General features: G+C 37.6%; 2 protein-coding genes across 2 annotated transcripts; both read right to left on the minus strand.

The window, feature by feature from the left end:
* Nucleotides 1-1,194: 1,194 nt before the first annotated feature.
* On the minus strand, nucleotides 1,195-7,911 carry LOC310952154 (uncharacterized protein; the record flags this gene model as incomplete). The annotated part of the gene is made up of 2 exons (XM_083920661.1): nucleotides 1,195-2,919; nucleotides 6,292-7,911. 2 exons carry the CDS (start codon nucleotides 7,909-7,911, stop codon nucleotides 1,195-1,197), a joined length of 3,345 nt encoding a protein of 1,114 aa, XP_083776787.1.
* Nucleotides 7,912-10,630: 2,719 nt separating this feature from the next.
* LOC310952163 (uncharacterized protein) lies at nucleotides 10,631-23,063 on the minus strand (the record flags this gene model as incomplete). The annotated part of the gene is made up of 3 exons (XM_083920671.1): nucleotides 10,631-12,345; nucleotides 16,321-18,028; nucleotides 21,423-23,063. The coding sequence occupies 3 exons, from the start codon at nucleotides 23,061-23,063 to the stop codon at nucleotides 10,631-10,633; spliced, it is 5,064 nt and encodes a 1,687-aa protein (XP_083776797.1).
* Nucleotides 23,064-23,499: the final 436 nt, after the last annotated feature.

The raw sequence follows: 23,499 nt of genomic DNA on the forward strand, positions 1-23,499 counted from the left end.
ACGTTTTATTTGTAACTTTATTTTGTCCGTGTCTGCATCTGAGTCCACCTTTGTGTTATACCTGAACCGTTCATGACAGTTTCACTTATTCTCTCATATCAGTTTCATATTCTCTCCATCAGCTTGGTATGAAACTCTGCAATGAAGACAAGAAGAAAAGACTTTGTTCATGTGTCTTTAATCATCATATAAACTTCCATCAGTAAAGTCAACGATTTCATGTTCAGATTCACTTCATCAAGAATCTCCTCTACGTAAAAGAAAATAATCAATGAGCTCCTTATTGATAATCATCATCATCATTCATCTTCAACCGCTTGTCCCTGTCGGGGTCGCGGGGGGCTGGAGCCGATCCCAGCTGACATATATATCTTAAAATATTGAGTTAGAGTCTCAAAAATAATGAAAAACCTATTAAAAATGAGTAAATATTTCTAAATAATGAGTTACCATCACAAAAATAATACGTTTATATCTTAAAATATTGAGTTAGTGTCTCAAAAATATTGAAAAACTTATTAAAAATGAGTAAATATCTCTAAATAATGAGTTACCATCACAAAAATAATACGTTTGTATCTTAAAATATTGAGTTAGAGTCTCAAAAATAATGAAAAACTTATTAAAAATGAGTAAATATCTCTAAATAATGAGTTACCATCACAAAAATAATACGTTTATATCTTAAAATATTGAGTTAGTGTCTCAAAAATAATGAAAAACTTCTTAAAAATGAGTAAGTATCTCTAAAAAATGAGTTACCATCACAAAAATAATGAAAAACGTCTTAAAAATGAGTTAATATCTCTAAATAATGAGTTACCATCACAAAAATAATATGTTTATATCTTAAAATATTGAGTTAGTATCAGAAAAAAGTGTCTTCATTTAAATCTAAGATAAAAACAAACTTTAAATCACATTGCCCTCCCAGTTGCTCCTGATTCTGTTTCTTTTTAAACATTTTGTTATTTGTGTGTTGCTCTTTTATTATACGTTTGTTATTTTCCAATTTTTTTGGTTTGTCCTTTTCTTTTCTCCTTTTATGTGAAGAACTTTGGATCTGTGTTTGGATGAATGCAATATAAATTAAGATTATTTTATTATTATTATTATTATTATTATTATCAAAGTACCACCCACAATGTTTGATTGACAGCTGATGTCTGTGTGAAGAGCTGCCACAAGAATCGGCTATTTGACTTTACACAACTCAGCAGCAGAGGTTACAAAATAAAGACAAAGTCCAGCATAGAGAGGCTGAGTGAATGTGGTCTGGACTCTGTGGAGGAGAGTCATGGTTTCAGAGACGCTGTAGAAGGACAGAACACCTGCACTGTGATCCAGGTACACTCCGACTCTGGAGGACCGAGGACCTGAGACGGGAGTTTGGACTTTGTTGTGATAAAAGTAATAACTGTTGTTGTAACAAACTAACATCCAAGATTTGTCATTGAGTCCAAATCTCTCTGCTCTGCTCATATTCTTGTATGCGACTGCTACATCAACTCCTCCTCTCCACTCCACCTCCCAGTACCAACGTCCAGTCAGACTCTCTCTACTCAGGACCTGAGGATAACAAATGAATCTGTCTGTGTGATCAGAATAAGACAGTTCTTCACTCATGCATGTTGCTTTTCTGTTCCCCTCAGATAATAACAGATGTTTCTGTGCTGTGTTTGGATCCAGTGTGATTTCTCGTGAGTATCTTAAGAAGTCAGCTCTGGTCTTGGGCTCTGCTCGTGGATCTGACAGTAAAACATCCACTTCAGTCCCAGTCAGTGAGACGTTTGTCCATTTCTCTCTCAGGACGTCCTGTAGTTTCTCTGTGACTTCTGACACAGCCGCCGTCACGTCCTCAAAGTGTCTCAGAGGACGGATCTTGAAGCTGGATGTAGATTCAGTGAGTGGAGACAGTGAGGTGTAGCTGTGGATAAACTGGTTGTGATCCTCTGTGTGTGAGAGTTTCTCCAGCGCAGCGTCTTTCCTCTTCAGCTCAGTGATCTCCTGCTCCAGCTCCTCCTGAAGCTCTTTGACTCGACTCACTTCAGTTTCCTGCTGGGATCTGACCTGCTGCTTCACATCGGAGCGTCTTTTCTCCATGAGACGGATCAGCTGGCTGAAGCTCTTCTCGCTGTCCTCCGCTGCTTTATCAGCAGAGCGGTTGATGGCCTCCACCTCCTGCTGAAGCAGCTTCACATCTTTCTCTCTGTCCTGGATCCTCTGCTGGATGTTTAGTCGACTCCCCTCCAGCTCTCTCTGCCTCTGGCTCCTCTCTGCTGCAGCTGAGACTGTGTCGTGGCCTTTGTGTTCGTCCACAGAGCAGAGATAGCAGATACACTGCTGATCAGTACGGCAGAACAGCTTCATCACCTCATCGTGACGAGAGCAGATGTTCTCCTGCAGCTTCTTGGAGGGCTCCACCAGCTTGTGTTTCTTGAATGTGGCTGAGTCAAAATGAGGCTGCAGGTGTTTCTCACAATAAGATGCCAGACAGACGAGACAGGACTTGAGGGCCTTCAGTTTCCTCCCAGTGCAGAAATCACATCCCACATCCTCAGGTCCAGCATAGCAGTGATCACCAGGAGCAGCTTGGAGTCCAGTCTTCTTCAGTTCCTCCACTAAAACTGCTAACATGGTGCTTTTCAGCAGGGCAGGCCTCGGTGTGAAGCTCTGCCTGCACTGAGGACAGCTGTGTGTTTTCTTCCCCTCCTCTTCATCCCAGCAGCTTTTAATACAGTTCATGCAGTAGCTGTGTCCACAGGGAATAGTCACCGGGTCCTTCAGTAGATCCAGACAGATGGAACAGCAAATGATTTCCCGGTCCAGCTGAACTCCTTTCTGCGCCATTTCACCTCTCAGTGCCAACGCCTGTGTGAGTTTCTCTTCCTCAGCAGTGAAACTAGTCTGAGCTCTGATCTCAAGGTGTGTGCGCAGTCAGTGAGGCCTATCAGGTCACACCCATGTTCAAAGTTTAGACTTGAAGGGGAGGGAACAAGGAAATAAGTGGAGTTCAGAGTGGAGCTGGCTGTGTTTCAGAGCAGGAGGAGGAGGGAGGGGTTATCAAGCTGTGTTCACTCCAGGAAGAGGAGCGCTTTGAGAGAAATACTGTGTTTAACATTTGTTTACAGTAGAGATCATTTCTCATTTAAAAACTTTTAGGGGGTAAACTCTTCTTGTAATTAAGTGAATGATAATAATAATAATAATAATATTAATAATAATAATAATGAAGTCTTTTAAGTGTTGTTGAAGAAAATAGGTTAAATTCAGAATCTTATTTTATAAAATATTGAGTTAGTATCACAAAATAATAAGTTGGACTATCTCAAAGCAATACTTGAATATCTATTTCTCTATCTATTAAGTTAGTGTTTAAAAAATGAATAGTATCTCATAATATTGAGTTAATATCTCAAACAAATGAGTCAGTATGTCAAAACTATTGTGTTAATATCTCTATATAATGAGTTAGTATCACAAAATAATAAGTTTATTTCTTAAAATATTGAGTTAGTATCTCAAAAATATTGAGAAACTTATTAAAAATGAGTTAAAATCTCTAAATATTGAGTGTGTATCTCAAACATAACAACTTTATATCTTAAAATATTGAGTTAGTGTCACAAAATAATAAGTTGGACTATCTCAAAGCAATACTTTAATATCTATTTCTCTCTCTATTAAGTTAGTGTATAAAAAATAAATAGTATCTCATAACATTGAGTTACCTGTATAATAATAACAGTAGTAGTAGTAACAGTGGAGAAAATTGAATTTCCCTTGCGGGATAAATAAAAAAGGAATTCTTCTTCTTCTTCTTGACTAAGTGCACAAAGACAATGTTAGATAGAAAACTCTGCTCATTTCTCTGTGACACAGTTGAAAGGATTGAAAGGAAGACCGACTCTGAACAGGAACGCTGTACGTTGTGGCGTTTCTGTCAAGATCTGGTTCTGTCAGTGCCCTCCTCTCCTTTGTCTTGTGTGTGTTTGTCTCCCTCTGTCTGCGTCTCCCTGCATGTGCTTCCCCCTGTCTGTCTGTAGGTCCGGTAGGCGTTCCCCCAAAGCTGCAGCCTGTTAGCTGATTACACCAACACCTTAAAACCATGAAGCTGACAGGCATGCAGCGCCGCACCGTCGTCGACCCAACCTTGGTAAAACTCTTCCCCCCGGACTGGCGTCCCCTTTCTCGTAGTGATTTTCACGCTCCCCGTTGTAAACTTACTAATCGTGTTTGTGTTCTGTTTTTCTCTCCGTAGTTTCCCGTGTTCCCGTTTTCCCGTCCGTCTCCCGATCTCCCGTCGTCTCCCCGTTCCTGTATTCCCGTGTTCGTTTAGTTAGTCTTGTGTTTGTACATCTGTAGTGTTTTTGCGTTTGTTCCGTTTGTTTCATTAAACGTTTTATTTGTAACTTTATTTTGTCCGTGTCTGCATCTGAGTCCACCTTTGTGTTGTACCTGTACCGTTCATGACAGTTTCACTTATTCTCTCATATCAGTTTCATATTCTCTCCATCAGCTTGGTATGAAACTCTGCAATGAAGACAAGAAGAAAAGACTTTGTTCATGTGTCTTTAATCATCATATAAACTTCCATCAGTAAAGTCAACGATTTCATGTTCAGATTCACTTCATCAAGAATCTCCTCTACGTAAAAGAAAATAATCAATGAGCTCCTTATTGATAATCATCATCATCATTCATCTTCAACCGCTTGTCCCTGTCAGGGTCGCGGGGGGCTGGAGCCGATCCCAGCTGACATATATATCTTAAAATATTGAGTCAGTGTCTCAAAAATAATGAAAAACTTATTAAAAATGAGTAAATATCTCTAAATAATGAGTTACCATCACAAAAACAATACGTTTATATCTTAAAATATTGAGTTACCATCACAAAAATAATGAAAAACTTATTAAAAATGAGTAAATATCTGTAAATAATGAGTTACCATCACAAAAATAATACGTTGATATCTTAAAATATTGAGTTAGAGTCTCAAAAATAATGAAAAACTTAGTAAAAATGAGTAAATATCTCTAAATAATGAGTTACCATCACAAAAATAATACGTTTATATCTTAAAATATTGAGTTAGAGTCTCAAAAATAATGAAAAACTTAGTAAAAATGAGTAAATATCTCTAAATAATGAGTTACCATCACAAAAATAATACGTTTATATCTTAAAATATTGAGTTACCATCACAAAAATAATGAAAAACTTATTAAAAATGAGTAAATATCTGTAAATAATGAGTTACCATCACAAAAATAATACGTTGATATCTTAAAATATTGAGTTAGAGTCTCAAAAATAATGAAAAACTTAGTAAAAATGAGTAAATATCTCTAAATAATGAGTTACCATCACAAAAATAATACGTTTATATCTTAAAATATTGAGTTAGAGTCTCAAAAATAATGAAAAACTTAGTAAAAATGAGTAAATATCTCTAAATAATGAGTTACCATCACAAAAATAATACGTTTATATCTTAAAATATTGAGTTACCATCACAAAAATAATGAAAAACTTATTAAAAATGAGTAAATATCTGTAAATAATGAGTTACCATCACAAAAATAATACGTTGATATCTTAAAATATTGAGTTAGAGTCTCAAAAATAATGAAAAACTTAGTAAAAATGAGTAAATATCTCTAAATAATGAGTTACCATCACAAAAATAATACGTTTATATCTTAAAATATTGAGTTAGAGTCTCAAAAATATTGAAAAACTTGTTGAAAATGAGTAAATATCTCTAAATAATGAGTAACCATCACAAAAATAATACGGTTATATCTTAAAATATTGAGTTAGAGTCTCAAAAATATTGAAAAACTTGTTGAAAATGAGTAAATATCTCTAAATAATGAGTTACCATCACAAAAATAATACGTTTATATCTTAAAATATTGAGTTAGTATCAGAAAAAAGTGTCTTCATTTAAATCTAAGATAAAAACAAACTTTAAATCACATTGCCCTCCCAGTTGCTCCTGATTCTGTTTCTTTTTTAACATTTTGTTATTTGTGTGTTGCTCTTTTATTATACGTTTGTTATTTTCCTATTTTTTTGGTTTGTCCTTTTCTTTTCTCCTTTTATGTGAAAAACTTTGGATCTGTGTTTGGATGAATGCAATATAAATTAAGATTATTTTATTATTATTATTATTATTATTATCAAAGTACCACCCACAATGTTTGATTGACAGCTGATGTCTGTGTGAAGAGCTGCCACAAGAATCGGCTATTTGACTTTACACAACTCAGCAGCAGAGTTTACACCATAAAGAGCAAGTCCAGCATAGAGAGGCTGAGTGAATGTGGTCTGGACTCTGTGGAGGAGAGTCATGGTTTCAGAGACGCTGTAGAAGGACAGAACACCTGCACTGTGATCCAGGTACACTCCGACTCTGGAGGACCGAGGACCTGAGACGGGAGTTTTGACTTTGTTGTGATAAAAGTTATAACTGTTAATGTTACAATCTAACATCCAAGATTTGTCATCGAATCCAAATCTCTCTGCTCTGCTCATATTCTTGTATGCGACTGCTACTTCAACATCTCCTCTCCACTCCACCTCCCAGTACCAACGTCCAGTCAGACTCTCTCTACTCAGGACCTGAGGAAAAACAATGAATCTGTCTGTGTGATCAGAATAAGACTGTTTTTTACTCATCCATGTTGCTTTTCTGTTCCCCTCAGATAATAACAGACGTTTGTTTGCTGTGTTTGGATCCAGTGTGATTTCACGTGAGTATCTTAAGAAGTCAGCTCTGGTCTTGGGCTCTGCTCGTGGATCTGACAGTAAAACATCCACTTCAGTCCCAGTCAGTGAGACGTTTGTCCACTTCTCTCTCAGGACGTCCTGTAGTTTCTCTGTGACTTCTGACACAGCCGCCGTCACGTCCTCAAAGTGTCTCAGAGGACGGATCTCGAAGCTGGATGTAGATTCAGTGAGTGGAGACAGTGAGGTGTAGCTGTGGATAAACTGGTTGTGATCCTCTGTGTGTGAGAGTTTCTCCAGCTCAGCGTCTTTCCTCTTCAGCTCAGTGATCTCCTGCTCCAGCTCCTCCTGAAGCTCTTTGACTCGACTCACTTCAGTTTCCTGCTGGGATCTGACCTGCTGCTTCACATCGGAGCGTCTTTTCTCGATGAGACGGATCAGCTCGCTGAAGCTCTTCTCGCTGTCCTCCGCTGCTTTATCAGCAGAGCGGTTGATGGCCTCCACCTGCTGCTGAAGCAGCTTCACATCTTTCTCTCTGTCCTGGATCCTCTGCTGGATGTTTAGTCGACTCCCCTCCAGCTCTCTCTGCCTCTGGCTCCTTTCTGCTGCAGCTGAGACTGTGTCGTGGCCTTTGTGTTCGTCCATAACGCACACAAGACAGATACACTGCTGATCAGTACGGCAAAACATCTTCAGCACCTCATCGTGACGAGAGCAGATGTTCTCCTGCAGCTTCTTGGAGGGCTCCACCAGCTTGTGTTTCTTGAATGTGGCTGAGTCAAAATGAGGCTGCAGGTGTTTCTCACAATAAGAGGCCAGACAGACGAGACAGGACTTGATGGCCTTCAGTTTCCTCCCAGTGCAGAAATCACATCCCACATCCTCAGGTCCAGCATAGCAGTGATCATCAGGAGCAGCTTGGAGTCCAGTCTTCTTCAGTTCCTCCACTAAAACTGCTAACATGGTGTTTTTCAGCAGGGCAGGCCTCGGTGTGAAACTCTGCCTGCACTGAGGGCAGCTGTGTGTTTTCTTCCCCTCCTCTTCATCCCAGCAGCTTTTAATACAGTTCATGCAGTAGCTGTGTCCACAGGGAATAGTCACCGGGTCCTTCAGTAGATCCAGACAGATGGAACAGCAAATGATTTCCCGGTCCAGCTGAACTCCTTTCTGCGCCATTTCACCTCTCAGTGCCGACGCCTGTGTGAGTTTCTCTTCCTCAGCAGTGAAACTAGTCTGATCTCAAGGTGTGTGAGCAGTCAGTGGGGCCTATCAGGTCACACCCATGTTCAAAGTTTAGACTTGAAGGGGAGGGAACAAGGAAATAAGTGGAGTTCAGGGTGGAGCTGGCTGTGTTTCAGAGCAGGAGGAGGAGGGAGGGGTTATCAAGCTGTGTTCACTCCAGGAAGAGGAGCGCTTTGAGAGAAATACTGTGTTTAACATTTGTTTACAGTAGAGATCATTTCTCATTTAAAAACTTTTAGGGGGTAAACTCTTCTTGTAATTAAGTGAATGATAATAATATTAATTATAATATTAATAATAATAATGAAGTCTTTTAAGTGTTGTTGAAGAAAATAGGTTAAATTCAGAATCTTATTTTATAAAATAATGAGTTAGTATCACAAAATTATAAGTTGGATTATCTCAAAGCAATACTTTAATATCTATTTCTCTATCTATTAAGTTAGTGTTTAAAAAATAAATAGTATCTCATAATATTGAGTTAATATCTCAAACAAATGAGTCAGTATGTCAAAACTATTGTGTTAATATCTCTATATAATGAGTTAGTATCACAAAATAATAAGTTTATTTCTTAAAATATTGAGCTAGTGTCTCAAAAAAATTGAGAAACTTATTAAAAATGAATTAAAATCTCTAAATATTGAGTAAGTATTTTAAAAATAATGATAAACTTATTAAAAATGAGTTAAAATCTCTAAATAATGAGTGTGTATCTCAAAAATAACAAGTTTATATCTTAAAAAATTGAGTTAGCATCACAAAATAATAAGTTGGACTATCTCAAAGTAATACTTTAATATCTATTTCTCTATCTATTAAGTTAGTGTATAAAAAATAAATAGTATCTCATAACATTGAGTTACCTGTATAATAATAACAGTAGTAGTAGTAACAGTGGAGACAATTGAATTTCCCTTGCGGGATAAATAAAAAAGGAATTCTTCTTCTTCTTCTTGACTAAGTGCACAAAGACAATGTTAGATAGAAAACTCTGCTCATTTCTCTGTGACACAGTTGAAAGGATTGAAATGAAGACCGACTCTGAACAGGAACGCTGTACGTTGTGGTGTTTCTGTCAAGATCTGGTTCTGTCAGTGCCCTCCTCTCCTTTGTCTTGTGTGTGTTTGTCTCCCTCTGTCTGCGTCTCCCTGCATGTGCTTCCCCCTGTCTGTCTGTAGGTCCGGTAGGCGTTCCCCCAAAGCTGCAGCCTGTTAGCTGATTACACCAACACCTTAAAAGCCTGAAGCTGACAGGCATGCAGCGCCGCACCGTCTTCGACCCAACCTTGGTAAAACTATCCCCCCCCGGACTGGCGTCCCCTTTCTCGTAGTGGTTTTCACGCTCCCCGTTGTAAACTTACTAATCGTGTTTGTGTTCTGTTTTTCTCTCCGTAGTTTCCCGTGTTCCCGTTTTCCCGTCCGTCTCCCGATCTCCCGTCGTCTCCCCGTTCCTGTATTCCCGTGTTCGTTTAGTTAGTCTAGTGTTTGTTTATCTGTAGTGTTTTTGCGTTTGTTCCGTTTGTTTCATTAAACGTTTTATTAGTAACTTTATTTTGTCCGTGTCTGCATCTGAGTCCACCTTTGTGTTATACCTGTACCGTTCATGACAGTTTCACTTATTCTCTCATATCAGTTTCATATTCTCTCCATCAGCTTGGTATGAAACTCTGCAATGAAGACAAGAAGAAAAGACTTTGTTCATGTGTCTTTAATCATCATATAAACTTCCATCAGTAAAGTCAACGATTTCATGTTCAGATTCACTTCATCAAGAATCTCCTCTACGTAAAAGAAAATAATCAATGAGCTCCTTATTGATAATCATCATCATCATTCATCTTCAACCGCTTGTCCCTGTCGAGTCGCGGGGGGCTGGAGCCGATCCCAGCTGACATATATATCTTAAAATATTGAGTTAGTGTCTCAAAAATAATGAAAAACATATTAAAAATGAGTAAATATCTCTAAATAATGAGTTACCATCACAAAAATAATACGTTTATATCTTAAAATATTGAGTTAGAGTCTCAAAAATAATGAAAAACTTATTAAAAATGAGTAAATATCTCTAAATAATGAGTTACCATCACAAAAATAATACGTTTATATCTTAAAATATTGAGTTAGAGTCTCAAAAATAATGAAAAACTTATTAAAAATGAGTGAATATCTCTAAATAATGAGTTACCATCACAAAAATAATATGTTTATATCTTAAAATAATGAGTTACCATCACAAAAATAATACGTTTATATCTCTAAATAATGAGTTACCATCACAAAAATAATACGTTTATATCTTAAAATATTGAGTTAGTATCAGAAAAAAGTGTCTTCATTTAAATCTAAGATAAAAACAAACTTTAAATCACATTGCCCTTCCAGTTGCTCCTGATTCTGTTTCTTTTTTAACATTTTTTTATTTGTGTGTTGCTCTTTTATTATACGTTTGTTATTTTCCTATTTTTTTGGTTTGTCCTTTTCTTTTCTCCTTTTATGTGAAGAACTTTGGATCTGTGTTTGGATGAATGCAATATAAATTAAGATTATTTTATTATTATTATTATTATTATTATTATTATTATCAAAGTACCACCCACAATGTTTGATTGACAGCTGATGTCTGTGTGAAGAACTGCCACAAGAATCGGCTATTTGACTTTACACAACTCAGCAGAGTTTCCATAATAAATACAAAGTCCAGCATAGAGAGGCTGAGTGAATGTGGTCTGGACTCTGTGGAGGAGAGTCATGGTTTCAGAGACGCTGTAGAAGGACAGAACACCTGCACTGTGATCCAGGTACACTCCGACTCTGGAGGACCGAGGACCTGAGACGGGAGTGTGGACGTTGTTGTGATAAAAGTCATAACTGTTGTTGTCACAATCTAACATCCAAGATTTGTCATTGAAGCCAAATCCATCTGCTCTGCTGATATTCTTGTATGCGACTGCTACATAAACTCCTCCTCTGCACTCCACCTCCCAGTACCAACGTCCAGTCAGACTCTCTCTACTCAGGACCTGAGGATAATAACTGAATCTGTCTGTGTGATCAGAATAAGACTGTTCTTCACTCATCCATGTTGCTTTTCTGTTCCCCTCAGATAATAACAGTTGTTTCTCTGCTGTGTTTGGATCCAGTGTGATTTCACGTGAGTATCTTAAGAAGTCAGCTCTGGTCTTGGGCTCTGCTCGTGGATCTGACAGTAAAACATCCACTTCAGCCACAGTCAGTGAGACGTTTGTCCATTTCTCTCTCAGGACGTCCTGTAGTTTCTCTGTGACTTCTGACACAGCCGCCGTCACGTCCTCAAAGTGTCTCAGAGGACGGATCTTGAAGCTGGATGTAGATTCAGTGAGTGGAGACAGTGAGGTGTAGCTGTGGAGAAACTGGTTGTGATCCTCTGTGTGTGAGAGTTTCTCCAGCGCAGCGTCTTTCCTCTTCAGCTCAGTGATCTCCTGCTCCAGCTCCTCCTGAAGCTCTTTGACTCGACTCACTTCAGTTTCCTGCTGGGATCTGACCTGCTGCTTCACATCGGAGCGTCTTTTCTCCATGAGACGGATCAGCTCGCTGAAGCTCTTCTCGCTGTCGTCCGCTGCTTTATCAGCAGAGCGGTTGATGGCCTCCACCTGCTGCTGAAGCAGCTTCACATCTTTCTCTCTGTCCTGGATCCTCTGCTGGATGTTTAGTCGACTCCCCTCCAGCTCTCTCTGCCTCTGGCTCCTTTCTGCTGCAGCTGAGACTGTGTCGTGGCCTTTGTGTTCGTCCATAACGCACACAACACAGATACACTGCTGATCAGTACGGCAGAACATCTTCATCACCTCATCGTGACGAGAGCAGATGTTCTCCTGCAGCTTCTTGGAGGGCTCCACCAGCTTGTGTTTCTTGAATGTGGCTGAGTCAAAATGAGGCTGCAGGTGTTTCTCACAGTAAGAGGCCACACAGAAGAGACAGGACTTTAGGGCTTTCAGTTTCCTCCCAGTGCAGACATCACATCCCACATCCTCAGGTCCAGCATAGCAGTGATCACCAGGAGCAGCTTGGAGTCCACTCTTCTTCAGTTCCTCCACTAAAACTGCTAACATGGTGTTTTTCAGCAGGGCAGGCCTCGGTGTGAAGCTCTGCCTGCACTGAGGGCAGCTGTGTGTTTTCTTCCCCTCCTCTTCATCCCAGTAGCTTTTAATACAGTTCATGCAGTAGCTGTGTCCACAGGGAATAGTCACCGGGTCCTTCAGTAGATCCAGACAGATGGAACAGCAAATGATTTCCCGGTCCAGCTGAACTCCTTTCTGCGCCATTTCACCTCTCAGTGCCAACGCCTGTGTGAGTTTCTCTTCCTCAGCAGTGAAACTAGTCTGATCTCAAGGTGTGTGAGCAGTCAGTGAGGTCTATCAGGTCACACCCATGTTCAAAGTTTAGACTTGAAGGGGAGGGAACAAGGAAATAAGTGGAGTTCAGGGTGGAGCTGGCTGTGTTTCAGAGCAGGAGGAGGAGGGAGGGGTTATCAAGCTGTGTTCACTCCAGGAAGAGGAGCGCTTTGAGAGAAATACTGTGTTTAACGTTTGTTTACAGTAGAGATCATTTCTCATTTAAAAACTTTTAGGGGGTAAACTCTTCTTGTAATTAAGTGAATGATAATAATAATAATAATAATAATAATAATAATATTAATAATAATGAAGTCTTTTAAGTGTTGTTGAAGAAAATAGGTTAAATTCAGAATCTTATTTTATAAAATATTGAGTTAGTATCACAAAATAATAAGTTGGACTATCTCAAAGCAATACTTTAATATCTATTTCTCTATCTATTAAGTTAGTGTATAAAAAATGAATAGTATCTCATAATATTGAGTTAATATCTCAAACAAATGAGTCAGTATGTCAAAACTATTGAGTTAATATCTCTATATAATGAGTTAGTATCACAAAATAATACGTTTATTTTTTAAAATATTGAGTTAGTGTCTCAAAAATATTGAGAAATTTATTAAAAATGTGTTAATATCTCTAAATATTGAGTTATTATCTAAAAAATAATGAGTTTATATCTTAAAATATTGAGTTTATATCTCAAAAATATTGAGAAACTTATTTAAAATGTGTTAATATCTCTAAATATTGAGTTATTATCTAAAAAATAATGAGTTTATATCTTAAAATATTGAGTTTATATCTCAAAAATATTGAGAAACTTATTAAAAATGAGTTAAAATCTCTAAATATTGAGTGTGTATCTCAAAAATAACAAGTTTATATCTTAAAATATTGAGTTAGTATCACAAAATAATAAGTTTATTTCTTAAAATATTGAGTTAGTGTCTCAAAAATATTAAGAAACTTATTAAAAATGTGTTTATATCTCTATATAATGAGTTATTATCTCAAAAATAATGAGTTTATATCTCTAAATATTGAGTTTATATCTCAAAAATATTGAGAAACTTATTAAAAATGTGTTAATATCTCTAAATAATGAGTCAGTATCTCAAAAATAACAAGTTTATATCTTAAAATATTGAGTTAGCATCACAAAATAATAAGTTGGACTATCTCAAAGCAATACTTTAATATCTATTTCTCTATCTATTAAGTTAGTGTATAAAAAATGAATAGTGTCTCATAATATTGAGTTAATATCTCAAACAAATGAGTCAGTATGTCAAAACTATTGTGTTAATATCTCTAAATAATGAGTTAGTATCACAAAATAATAAGTTTATTTCTTAAAATATTGAGTTAGTGTCTCAAAAATAATGAAAAACTTATTAAAAATGAGTTAATATCTCTATATAATGAGTTATTATCTAAAAATAACAAGTTTATATCTCTAAATAATGAGTTAGTATCTCAAAAATAACAAGTTTATATCTTAAAATATTGAGTTAGCATCACAAAATAATAAGTTGGACTATCTCAAAGCAATACTTTAATATCTATTTCTCTATCTATTAAGTTAGTGTATAAAAAATAAATAGTATCTCATAACATTGAGTTACCTGTTTAATAATAACAGTAGTAGTAGTAACGGTGGAGAAAATTGAATTTCCCTTGCGGGATAAATAAAAAAGGAATTCTTCTTCTTCTTCTTGACTAAGTGCACAAAGACAATGTTAGATAGAAAACTCTGCTCATTTCTCTGGGACACAGTTGAAAGGATTGAAAGGAAGACCGACTCTGAACAGGAACGCCGTACGTTGTGGTGTTTCTGTCAAGATCTGGTTCTGTCAGTGCCCTCCTCTCCTTTGTCTTGTGTGTGTTTGTCTCCCTCTGTCTGCGTCTCCCTGCATGTGCTTCCCTCTGTCTGTCTGTAGGTCCGGTAGGCGTTCCCCCAAAGCTGCAGCCTGTTAGCTGATTACCCCAACACCTTAAAAGCCTGAAGCTGACAGGCATGCAGCGCCGGACCGTCGTCGACCCAACCTTGGTAAAACTATTCCCCCCCGGACTGGCGTCCCCTTTCTCGTAGTGATTTTCACGCTCCCCGTTGTAAACTTACTAATCGTGTTTGTGTTCTGTTTTTCTCTCCGTAGTTTCCCGTGTTCCCGTTTTCCCGTCCGTCTCCCGATCTCCCGCCGTCTCCCCGTTCCTGTATTCCCGTGTTCGTTTAGTTAGTCTTGTGTTTGTTTATCTGTAGTGTTTTTGCGTTTGTTCCGTTTGTTTCATTAAACGTTTTATTTGTAACTTTATTTTGTCCGTGTCTGCATCTGAGTCCACCTTTGTGTTATACCTGTACCGTTCATGACAGTTTCACTTATTCTCTCATATCAGTTTCATATTCTCTCCATCAGCTTGGTATGAAACTCTGCAATGAAGACAAGAAGAAAAGACTTTGTTCATGTGTCTTTAATCATCATATAAACTTCCATCAGTAAAGTCAACGATTTCATGTTCAGATTCACTTCATCAAGAATCTCCTCTACGTGAAAGAAAATAATCAATGAGCTCCTTATTGATAATCATCATCATCATTCATCTACAACCGCTTGTCCCTGTCAGGGTCGCGGGGGGCTGGAGCCGATCCCAGCTGACATATATATCTTAAAATATTGAGTTAGTGTCTCAAAAATGATGAAAAACTTAATAAAAATGAGTAAATATCTCTAAATAATGAGTTACCATCACAAAAATAATATGTTTATATCTTAAAATATTGAGTTAGAATCTCAAAAATGATGAAAAACTTAATAAAAATGAGTAAATATCAGTAAATAATGAGTTACCATCACAAAAATAATACGTTTATATCTTAAAATATTGAGTTATAGTCTCAAAAATAATGAAAAACTTATTAAAAATGAGTAAATATCTCTGAATAACTGAGTTACCATCACAAAAATAATACGTTTATATCTTAAAATATTGAGTTAGTCTCAAAAATAATGAAAAACTTATTAAAAATGAGTAAATATCTCTAAATAATGAGTTACCATCACAAAAATAATACGTTTATATCTTAAAATATTGAGTTAGTGTCTCAAAAATATTGAAAAACTTGTTGAAAATGAGTAAATATCTCTAAATAATGAGTTACCATCCCAAAAATAATAAGTTTATATCTTAAAATATTGAGTTAGTGTCTCAAAAATGATGAAAAACGTATTAAAAATGAGTAAATATCTCTAAATAATGAGTTACCATCACAAAAATAATACGTTTATATCTTAAAATATTGAGATAGTATCTCAATAATAATGAAAAACATATTAAAAATGAGTAAATATCTCTAAATAATGAGTTAGTATCACAAAAATAATACGTTTATATCTTAAAATATTGAGTTAGAGTCTCAAAAATAATGAAAAACTTATTAAAAATGAGTAAATATCTCTAAATAACTGAGTTACCATCACAAAAATAACACGTTTATACCTTAAAAATATTGAGTTAGTGTCTCAAAAATAATGAAAAACTTATTAAAAATGAGTAAATATCTCTAAAAAATTAGTTACTATCACAAAAATAACACGTTTATATCTTAAAATATTGAGTTAGTGTCAGAAAAAAGTGTCTTCCTTTAAATCTAAGATAAAAACAAACTTTAAATCACATTGCCCTCCCAGTTGCTCCTGATTCTGTTTCTTTTTTAACAGTTTTTTATTTGTGTGTTGCTCTTTTATTATACGTTTGTTATTTTCCTATTTTTTTGGTTTGTCCTTTTCTTTTCTCCTTTTATGTGAAGAACTTTGGATCTGTGTTTGGATGAATGCGATATAAATTAAGATTATTTTATTATTATTATTATTATTATTATTATATCAAAGTACCACCCACAATGTTTGATTGACAGCTGATGTCTGTGTGAAGAGCTGCCACAAGAATCGGCTATTTGACTTTACACAACTCAGCGGCAGAGTTTCCATAAAGACGAAGTCCAGCATAGAGAGGCTGAGTGAATGTGGTCTGGACTCTGTGGAGGAGAGTCATGGTTTCAGAGACGCTGTAGAAGGACAGAACACCTGCACTGTGATCCAGGTACACTCCGACTCTGGAGGACCGAGGACCTGGGACGGGAGTTTGGACTTTGTTGTGATAAAAGTAATAACTGTTGTTGTAACACTCTAACATCCAAGATTTGTCATTGAGTCCAAATCTCTCTGCTCTGCTCATATTCTTGTATGCGACTGCTACATCAACTCCTCCTCTCCACTCCACCTCCCAGTACCAACGTCCAGTCAGACTCTCTCTACTCAGGACCTGAGGATAACAAATGAATCTGTCTGTGTGATCAGAATAAGACAGTTCTTCACTCATGCATGTTGCTTTTCTGTTCCCCTCAGATAATAACAGATGTTTCTGTGCTGTGTTTGGATCCAGTGTGATTTCTCGTGAGTATCTTAAGAAGTCAGCTCTGGTCTTGGGCTCTGCTCGTGGATCTGACAGTAAAACATCCACTTCAGTCCCAGTCAGTGAGACGTTTGTCCATTTCTCTCTCAGGACGTCCTGTAGTTTCTCTGTGACTTCTGACACAGCCGCCGTCACGTCCTCAAAGTGTCTCAGAGGACGGATCTTGAAGCTGGATGTAGATTCAGTGAGTGGAGACAGTGAGGTGTAGCTGTGGATAAACTGGTTGTGATCCTCTGTGTGTGAGAGTTTCTCCAGCGCAGCGTCTTTCCTCTTCAGCTCAGTGATCTCCTGCTCCAGCTCCTCCTGAAGCTCTTTGACTCGACTCACTTCAGTTTCCTGCTGGGATCTGACCTGCTGCTTCACATCGGAGCGTCTTTTCTCCATGAGACGGATCAGCTGGCTGAAGCTCTTCTCGCTGTCCTCCGCTGCTTTATCAGCAGAGCGGTTGATGGCCTCCACCTCCTGCTGAAGCAGCTTCACATCTTTCTCTCTGTCCTGGATCCTCTGCTGGATGTTTAGTCGACTCCCCTCCAGCTCTCTCTGCCTCTGGCTCCTCTCTGCTGCAGCTGAGACTGTGTCGTGGCCTTTGTGTTCGTCCACAGAGCAGAGATAGCAGATACACTGCTGATCAGTACGGCAGAACATCTTCATCACCTCATCGTGACGAGAGCAGATGTTCTCCTGCAGCTTCTTGGAGGGCTCCACCAGCTTGTGTTTCTTGAATGTGGCTGAGTCAAAATGAGGCTGCAGGTGTTTCTCACAATAAGAGGCCAGACAGAAGAGACAGGACTTGAGGGCCTTCAGTTTCCTCCCAGTGCAGAAATCACATCCCACATCCTCAGGTCCAGCATAGCAGTGATCATCAGGAGCAGCTTGGAGTCCAGTCTTCTTCAGTTCCTCCACTAAAACTGCTAACATGGTGTTTTTCAGCAGGGCAGGCCTCAGTGTGAAGCTCTGCCTGCACTGAGGGCAGCTGTGTGTTTTCTTCCCCTCCTCTTCATTCCAGTAGCTTTTAATACAGTTCATGCAGTAGCTGTGTCCACAGGGAATAGTCACCGGGTCCTTCAGTAGATCCAGACAGATGGAACAGCAAATGATTTCCCGGTCCAGCTGAACTCCTTTCTGCGCCATTTCACCTCTCAGTGCCAACGCCTGTGTGCGTTTCTCTTCCTCAGCAGTGAAACTAGTCTGAGCTCTGATCTCAAGGTGTGTGAGCAGTCAGTGAGGTCTATCAGGTTACACCCATGTTCAAAGTTTAGACTTGAAGGGGAGGGAACAAGGAAATAAGTGGAGTTCAGGGTGGAGCTGGCTGTTTTTCAGAGCAGGAGGAGGAGGGAGGGGTTATCAAGCTGTGTTCACTCCAGGAAGAGGAGCGCTTTGAGAGAAATACTGTGTTTAACATTTGTTTACAGTAGAGATCATTTCTCATTTAAAAACTTTTAGGGGGTAAACTCTTCTTGGAATTAAGTGAATGATAATAATAATATTAATTATAATAATAATAATAATAATGAAGTCTTTTAAGTGTTGTTGAAGAAAATAGGTTAAATTCAGAATCTTATTTGATAAAATAATGAGTTAGCATCACAAAATAATAAGTTGGACTATCTCAAAGCAATACTTTAATATCTATTTCTCTATCTATTAAGTTAGTGTATAAAAAATGAATAGTATCTCATAATATTGAGTTAATATTTCAAACAAATGAGTCAGTATGTCAAAACTATTGTGTTGATATCTCTATATAATGAGTTAGTATCACAAAATAATAAGTTTATTTCTTAAAATATTGAGTTAGTATCTCAAAAATATTGAGAAACTTATTAAAAATGAGTTAAAATCTCTATATATTGAGTTAATATCTCAAAAATATTGAGAAACTTATTAAAAATGATTTAATATCTCAAAAATAATGAGTTTATATCTTAAAATATTGAGTTTATATCTCAAAAATATTGACAAACTTATTAAAAATGAGTTAAAATCTCTAAATAATGAGTGTGTATCTCAAAAATAACAAGTTTATATCTTAAAATATTGAGTTAGCATCACAAAATAATAAGGTGGACTGTCTCAAAGCAATACTTTAATATCTATTTCTCTATCTATTAAGTTAGTGTATAAAAAATAAATAGTGTCTCGTAACATTGAGTTACCTGTATAATAATAACAGTAGTAGTAGTAACAGTGGAGAAAATTGAATTTCCCTTGCGGGATAAATAAAAAATGAATTCTTCTTCTTCTTGACTAAGTGCACAAAGACAATGTTAGATAGAAAACTCTGCTCATTTCTCTGTGACACAGTTGAAAGGATTGAAAGGAAGACCGACTCTGAACAGGAACGCCGTACGTTGTGGCGTTTCTGTCAAGATCTGGTTCTGTCAGTGCCCTCCTCTCCTTTGTCTTGTGTGTGTTTGTCTCCCTCTGTCTGCGTCTCCCTGCATGTGCTTCCCCCTGTCTGTCTGTAGGTCCGGTAGGCGTTCCCCCAAAGCTGCAGCCTGTTAGCTGATTACACCAACACCTTAAAAGCCGTCGACCCAACCTTGGTAAAACTATTCCCCCCGGACTGGCGTCCCCTTTCTCGTAGTGATCTTCACGCTCCCCGTTGTAAACTTACTAATCGTGTTTGTGTTCTGTTTTACTCTCCGTAGTTTCCCGTGTTCCCGTTTTCCCGTCCGTCTCCCGATCTCCCGTCGTCTCCCCGTTCCTGTATTCCCGTGTTCGTTTAGTTAGTCTAGTGTTTGTTTATCTGTAGTGTTTTTGCGTTTGTTCCGTTTGTTTCATTAAACGTTTTATTTGTAACTTTATTTTGTCCGTGTCTGCATCTGAGTCCACCTTTGTGTTATACCTGTACCGTTCATGACAGTTTCACTTATTCTCTCATATCAGTTTCATATTCTCTCCATCAGCTTGGTATGAAACTCTGCAATGAAGACAAGAAGAAAAGACTTTGTTCATGTGTCTTTAATCATCATATAAACTTCCATCAGTAAAGTCAACGATTTCATGTTCAGATTCACTTCATCAAGAATCTCCTCTACGTAAAAGAAAATAATCAATGAGCTCCTTATTGATAATCATCATCATCATTCATCTTCAACCGCTTGTCCCTGTCAGGGTCGCGGGGGGCTGGAGCCGATCCCAGCTGATATACATATCTTAAAATATTGAGTTAGTGTCTCAAAAATAATGAAAAACTTATTAAAAATGAGTAAATATCTCTAAATAATGAGTTACCATCACAAAAATAATACGTTTATATCTTAAAATATTGAGTTAGAATCTCAAAAATAATGAAAAACTTATTAAAAATGAGGTAATATCTCTAAATAATGAGTTACCATCACAACAATAATACGTTTATATCTTAAAATAATGAGTTACCATCACAAAAATAATACGTTTATATATTAAAATATTGAGTTAGTGTCTCAAAAATAATGAAAAACATATTAAAAATGAGTAAATATCTCTAAATAATGAGTTACCATCACAAAAATAATACGTTTATATCATAAAATATTGAGTTAGAGTCTCAAAAATAATGAAAAACTTATTAAAAATGAGTCAATATCTCTAAATAATGAGTTACCATCACAAAAATAATACGTTTATATCTTAAAATATTGAGTTAGAGTCTCAAAAATAATGAAAAACTTCTTAAAAATGAGTAAATATCTCTAAATAATGAGTTAGTATCACAAAAATAATACGTTTATATCTTAAAATATTGAGTAAGAGTCTCAAAAATAATGAAAAACTTATTAAAAATGAGTAAATATCTCTAAATAATGAGTTACCATCACAAAAATAATACGTTTATATCTTAAAATATTGAGTTACCATCACAAAAATAATGAAAAACATGTGAAAAATGAGTGAATATCTCTAAATAATGAGTTACCATCACAAAAATAATACGTTTATATCTTAAAATATTGAGTTAGTGTCTCAAAAATAATGAAAAACCTATTAAAAATGAGTAAATATCTCTAAATAATGAGTTAGTATCACAAAAATAATACGTTTATATCTTAAAATATTGAGTTAGAGTCTCAAAAATAATGAAAAACTTATTAAAAATGAGTTAATATCTCTAAATAATGAGTTACCATCACAAAAATAATACGTTTATATCTTAAAATATTGAGCTAGAGTCTCAAAAATAATGAAAAACTTATTAAAAATGAGTAAATATCTCTAAATAATGAGTTACCATCACAAAAATAATACGTTTATAGCTTAAAATATTGAGTTAGTATCAGAAAAAAGTGTCTTCATTTAAATCTAAGATAAAAACAAACTTTAAATCACATTGCCCTCCCAGTTGCTCCTGATTCTGTTTCTTTTTTAACATTTTGTTATTTGTGTGTTGCTCTTTTATTATACGTTTGTTATTTTCCTATTTTTTTTGGTTTGTCCTTTTCTTTTCTCCTTTTATGTGAAAAACTTTGGATCTGTGTTTGGATGAATTCAATATAAATTAAGATTATTTTATTATTATTATTATTATTATTATCAAAGTACCACCCACAATGTTTGATTGACTGCTGATGTCTGTGTGAAGAGCTGCCACAAGAATCGGCTATTTCACTTTACACAACTCAGCAGAGTTTAAATAAAGACCAAGTCCAGCATAGAGAGGCTGAGTGAATGTGGTCTGGACTCTGTGGAGGAGAGTCATGGTTTCAGAGACGCTGTAGAAGGACAGAACACCTGCACTGTGATCCAGGTACACTCCGACTCTGGAGGACCGAGGACCTGAGACAGGAGTTACGACTTTGTTGTGATAGAAGTTATAACTGTTGTTGTTACAATTTAACCTCCAAGATTTGTCATTGTTTCCAAATCTCTCTGCTCTGCTGATATTCTTGTATGCGACTGCTACAGAAACTTCTCCTCCCCACTCCACCTCCCAGTACCAACGTCCAGTCAGACCCTCTCTACTCAGAACCTGAAGATAATGACTGAATCTGTCTGTGTGATCAGAATAAGACAGTTCTTCACTCATGCATGTTGCTTTTCTGTTCCCCTCAGATAATAACAGATGTTTGTGTGCTGTGTTTGGATCCAGTGTGATTTCACGTGAGTATCTTAAGAAGTCAGCTCTGGTCTCGGGCTCTGCTCGTGGATCTGACAGTAAAACATCCACTTCAGCCACAGTCAGTGAGACGTTTGTCCATTTCTCTCTCAGGACGTCCTGTAGTTTCTCTGTGACTTCTGACACAGCCGCCGTCACGTCCTCAAAGTGTCTCAGAGGACGGATCTTGAAGCTGGATGTAGATTCAGTGACTAGAGACAGTGAGGTGTAGCTGTGGAGAAACTGGGTGTGATCCTCTGTGTGTGAGAGTTGTTCCAGCTCAGCGTCTTTCCTCTTCAGCTCAGTGATCTCCTGCTCCAGCTCCTGCTGAAGCTCTTTGACTCGACTCACTTCAGTTTCCTGCTGGGATCTGACCTGCTGCTTCACATCGGAGCGTCTTTTCTCCATGAGACGGATCAGCTCGCTGAAGCTCTTCTCGCTGTCGTCCGCTGCTTTATCAGCAGAGCGGTTGATGGCCTCCACCTGCTGCTGAAGCAGCTTCACATCTTTCTCTCTGTCCTGGATCCTCTGCTGGATATTTAGTCGACTCCCCTCCAGCTCTCTCTGCCTCTGGCTCCTTTCTGCTGCAGCTGAGACTGTGTCGTGGCCTTTGTGTTCGTCCATAACGCACACAAGACAGATACACTGCTGATCAGTACGGCAGAACATCTTCAGCACCTCATCGTGACGAGAGCAGATGTTCTCCTGCAGCTTCTTGGAGGGCTCCACCAGCTTGTGTTTCTTTAAAGCAGCTACGTTGTAATGAGGCTGCAGGTGTTCCTCACAATAAGAGACCAGACAGACGAGACAGGACTTGAGGGCCTTCAGTTTCCTCCCAGTGCAGAAATCACATCCCACATCCTCAGGTCCAGCATAGCAGTGATCATCAGGAGCAGCTTGGAGTCCAGTCTTCTTCAGTTCCTCCACTAAAACTGCTAACATGGTGTTTTTCAGCAGGGCAGGCCTCGGTGTGAAGCTCTGCCTGCACTGAGGGCAGCTGTGGGTTTTCTTCCCCTCCTCTTCATCCCAGCAGCTTTTAATACAGTTCATGCAGTAGCTGTGTCCACAGGGAATAGTCACCGGGTCCTTCAGTAGATCCAGACAGATGGAACAAGAGAAGGTTTCCCGGTCCAGCTGAACTCCTTTCTGCGCCATTTCACCTCTCAGTGCCAACGCCTGTGTGAGTTTCTCTTCCTCAAAAGTGAAACTAGTCTGAGCTCTGATCTCAACAACATGTGTGTGTGCAGTGAGTGGGGCTTGTCAGCTCCTGCACGTCACCACCATGTTGGTTCCACCCATTTTCAAAGTGTAGATCTGAAGGGGAGGGAACAAGGAAATAAGTGGAGTTCAGGGTGGAGCTGGCTGTGTTTCAGAGCAGGAGGAGGAGGGAGGGGTTATCAAGCTGTGTTCACTCCAGGAAGAGGAGCGCTTTGAGAGAAATACTGTGTTTAACATTTGTTTACAGTAGAGATCATTTCTCATTTAAAAACTTTTAGGGGGTAAAATTCTTGTAATTAAGTGAATTAAGAAGAAGAAGAAGAAGAATACTGAAGTCCTTTTAGTGTTGTTGAAGAAAATAGGTTAAATTCAG

Source organism: Echiichthys vipera (genome assembly GCF_963691815.1).
Source record: "Echiichthys vipera genome assembly, chromosome: 1".
In the NCBI taxonomy this organism is placed as follows: Eukaryota; Metazoa; Chordata; class Actinopteri; order Perciformes; family Trachinidae; genus Echiichthys; species Echiichthys vipera.